At 43.2% G+C, this 2,868-nt stretch overlaps 1 protein-coding gene across 1 annotated transcript; it reads right to left on the bottom strand.

The window, feature by feature from the left end:
- Positions 1-1,139: 1,139 nt before the first annotated feature.
- On the bottom strand, positions 1,140-2,501 carry LOC124271205 (ankyrin repeat domain-containing protein 50-like). The gene has a single exon (XM_046706286.1). The coding sequence runs from the start codon at positions 2,499-2,501 to the stop codon at positions 1,140-1,142; it is 1,362 nt and encodes a 453-aa protein (XP_046562242.1).
- Positions 2,502-2,868: the final 367 nt, after the last annotated feature.

Below are 2,868 nucleotides of genomic sequence, written 5' to 3'. Positions count from 1 at the left end.
GAGACCACAGAATCTGAACATTACGTGTGATTACACGTTATATGTGTGATTGCTAAGGTGGTGTGTACAGCATGTACTAAACACGCAGATAACACTGTACCATATATGGGAAGTAGCAGCTTGTGTACAACGTGTCTGAATCTTGATCTTATTAGGAATCCCCTCAGATTTACATTGTTCGCTGATTGTGTCAGGGTGTTATGTTCAGGAGGTGGCTGTGCATTAGCGGATTCGCCCTGCTCCTTTCACTGCTGCTAACACTAGTACTGTTGCTGTAATACTCTCGCATCATATATGTTCAATGGCAATAGCGTTTTAGCGGTACACCTTTTTCATAGCACTTAAGAGTTGCCTCCTTGGCTGGCTTTATTTTCTTTTGACTTCCTGTCGTATGTTCAACAAAATCCTGCATGGTTCTGAGAGAATAATGAGGGAGACGAGCTTTGCTAGAATGCTCGCGAACTGTGTAAGAGCTATATAAGATCTTTTCACATGACTGGATTTATGCGCAACTGTTCTCACTGTAGATGTCAAGACTGGTTAAATTAATATTCTATATTTGTGACCCAACATTTTAGATTTGTGACTCAATTGCATTGTATTAGAAATCTGTATTGTCATTTTTTGTAGCTTGCTCATTGTTTGTTCAATATATTATTGACTATTTTGGACTTTTCTCAGGCATATTATTAACCGTAACACCACTACTACAACTACTACTACTACCAATACCACTACTACTACTACCACTACTACTACTACTACTACTCCAGCTGCTGCTGCTACTACTACTACTACTACTACAACTACTACTACTACTACTACTATTAGTACTACCACTACTACTACTACTACTACTACTACCACTACTACTACTACTACTACTGCTACTACTACTACCACTATTATTATTACTGCTGCCGCTGTGGAAACTGGTACATTGCTTCTGCTACTGCTACTGCCTTGACAGTTTCCTTTATTTCCATTATAGTCAGTCATTACATCCTGATGCAATCTATTATACATGTAAGCACCCCATGACACAAGAAGGTCCGAAGGGTAAAGTTCTTGTCGACTCGTTTTCCTGGCTCCTGACTCTCTCTGTCTCTCTTTGGTTCTCAGCATTGATGGTTCACAATTCACAGTGACATGACATATTGCACCACCTCCAAATGTCCTCCTTCACGGGCCAATTCAATAACATTTTTACCGTTGCTATCTCTGAGTGAGAGATCAGCTTCATTCTTTACCAATAGTTCCACCACTTCCTTATGCCCGTGTGCTGCTGCTATCATCACTGGTGTCCTCTTCTTGATTCCCCTGGTGTTTATGTCCACTGTGTTCAGTGAGAGGACATATTTCACTACTTCTATTTTTCCACCGCGACAGGCCAAGTTAAGGATATTGCCTGCCAATGGTGCACGGTGTGACAGATCAGCTCCATGTTTTACAAGTAATTCCACAATTTTTTTTTTACCCCTTTCTCCTGCTGTCATCACTGGTGTCCTCTTCTTGTATCCCCTGCTGTTTATGTCCACCGAGTTAAGTGAGAGGAGATATTTCACAACATCAAATTGTCCGCTTTTACAGGCAATGTGAAGGATATCATCTCGTCCTTTTACACTGAGTGACAGATCAGCTCCATGTGTTACCAGTAATTCCACCACTTCCTTATGTCCGTGTTCTGCTGCTACCATCACTGGTGTCCTCTTCTTGTATCCCATGCTGTTTATGTCCACCGAGTTAAGTGAGAGGAGATATTTCACAACATCAAATTGTCCGCGGTTACAGGCAATGTGAAGAATATCATCTCGTCCTTTTACACTGAGTGACAGATCAGCTCCATGTGTAACCAGTAATTCCACCACTTCCTTATGTCCGTGTTCTGCTGCTGCCATCACTGGTGTCCTCTTCTTGTATCCCCTGCTGTTTATGTCCACTGAGTTAAGTGAGAGGAGATATTTCACAACATCAAATTGTCCGCGGTTACAGGCAATGTGAAGGATATTGTCTCCTCCTTTTACACTGAGTGACAGATCAGCTCCATGTGTTACCAGTAATTCCACCACTTCCTTATGTCCGTGTTCTGCTGCTACCATCAGTGGCGTCTTCTTCCGAGGCCCATAACTGTTGACGTCAACCATTTTCTGTGAGAGGATGTACTTCACCGCCTCCATATCTCCCCTCCTACAGGCGCAGTGAAGGATGTTGTTACCTGTCTCATCCACGAATGACACTGTAGCGCCTTTGTCCACAAACATCTCCACCACGTCCTTGTGTCCGTTTGCTGCTGCCAGCATCACAGCTGTTCTCCCACACCGTACTCTACCATTGATGTCCACCATGTTCTGTGAGAGGACATACTTCACCACCTCTACATCTCCTCCAAGACAGGCCGAGTGAAGAATGTTGATGCCGAATCTATCGACGAGTGACACATTAGCTCCTGTACTCACAAGTAACTCCACCACTTCTCTATGCCCCCCACTGGCTGCCCACATCGCTGGTGTTCTACCAATCCACTCTTGACAATTAATGTCCCTCCGTCCCTGTGACAGTATGATTTGCACCCTTGACAGGTCCCCGGTCTTTGAGGCGGTATGGAGATCACACAGTGGAGGGGCTGTAACACAAAGTAAAACTCTATACAAATCTTCGACGACAGTTTGGAAGGTACAATATTAAAGATGTAGGACATCGTATTATATCCGGGAACCGACGGCATGAGTGTTTCATTAGGATGGCTCAGCGTTTATGTGACAAATATGATGAATAAACCTAACTGAAAAAGTTTCACTTGACATCTGAAATTTCTACATAGCTTGAGAGCAGGTGGGTATATCAAGTTATTCAATGTTATCCTGACAG

Source organism: Haliotis rubra, unplaced genomic scaffold (genome assembly GCF_003918875.1).
Source record: "Haliotis rubra isolate DU_JTF1 unplaced genomic scaffold, ASM391887v1 Scf1588, whole genome shotgun sequence".
NCBI classification, from domain to species: domain Eukaryota; kingdom Metazoa; phylum Mollusca; class Gastropoda; order Lepetellida; family Haliotidae; genus Haliotis; species Haliotis rubra.
The sequence above is the reverse complement of the archived record's forward strand: the minus strand, read 5'-3'. Positions and strand labels throughout refer to the sequence as shown.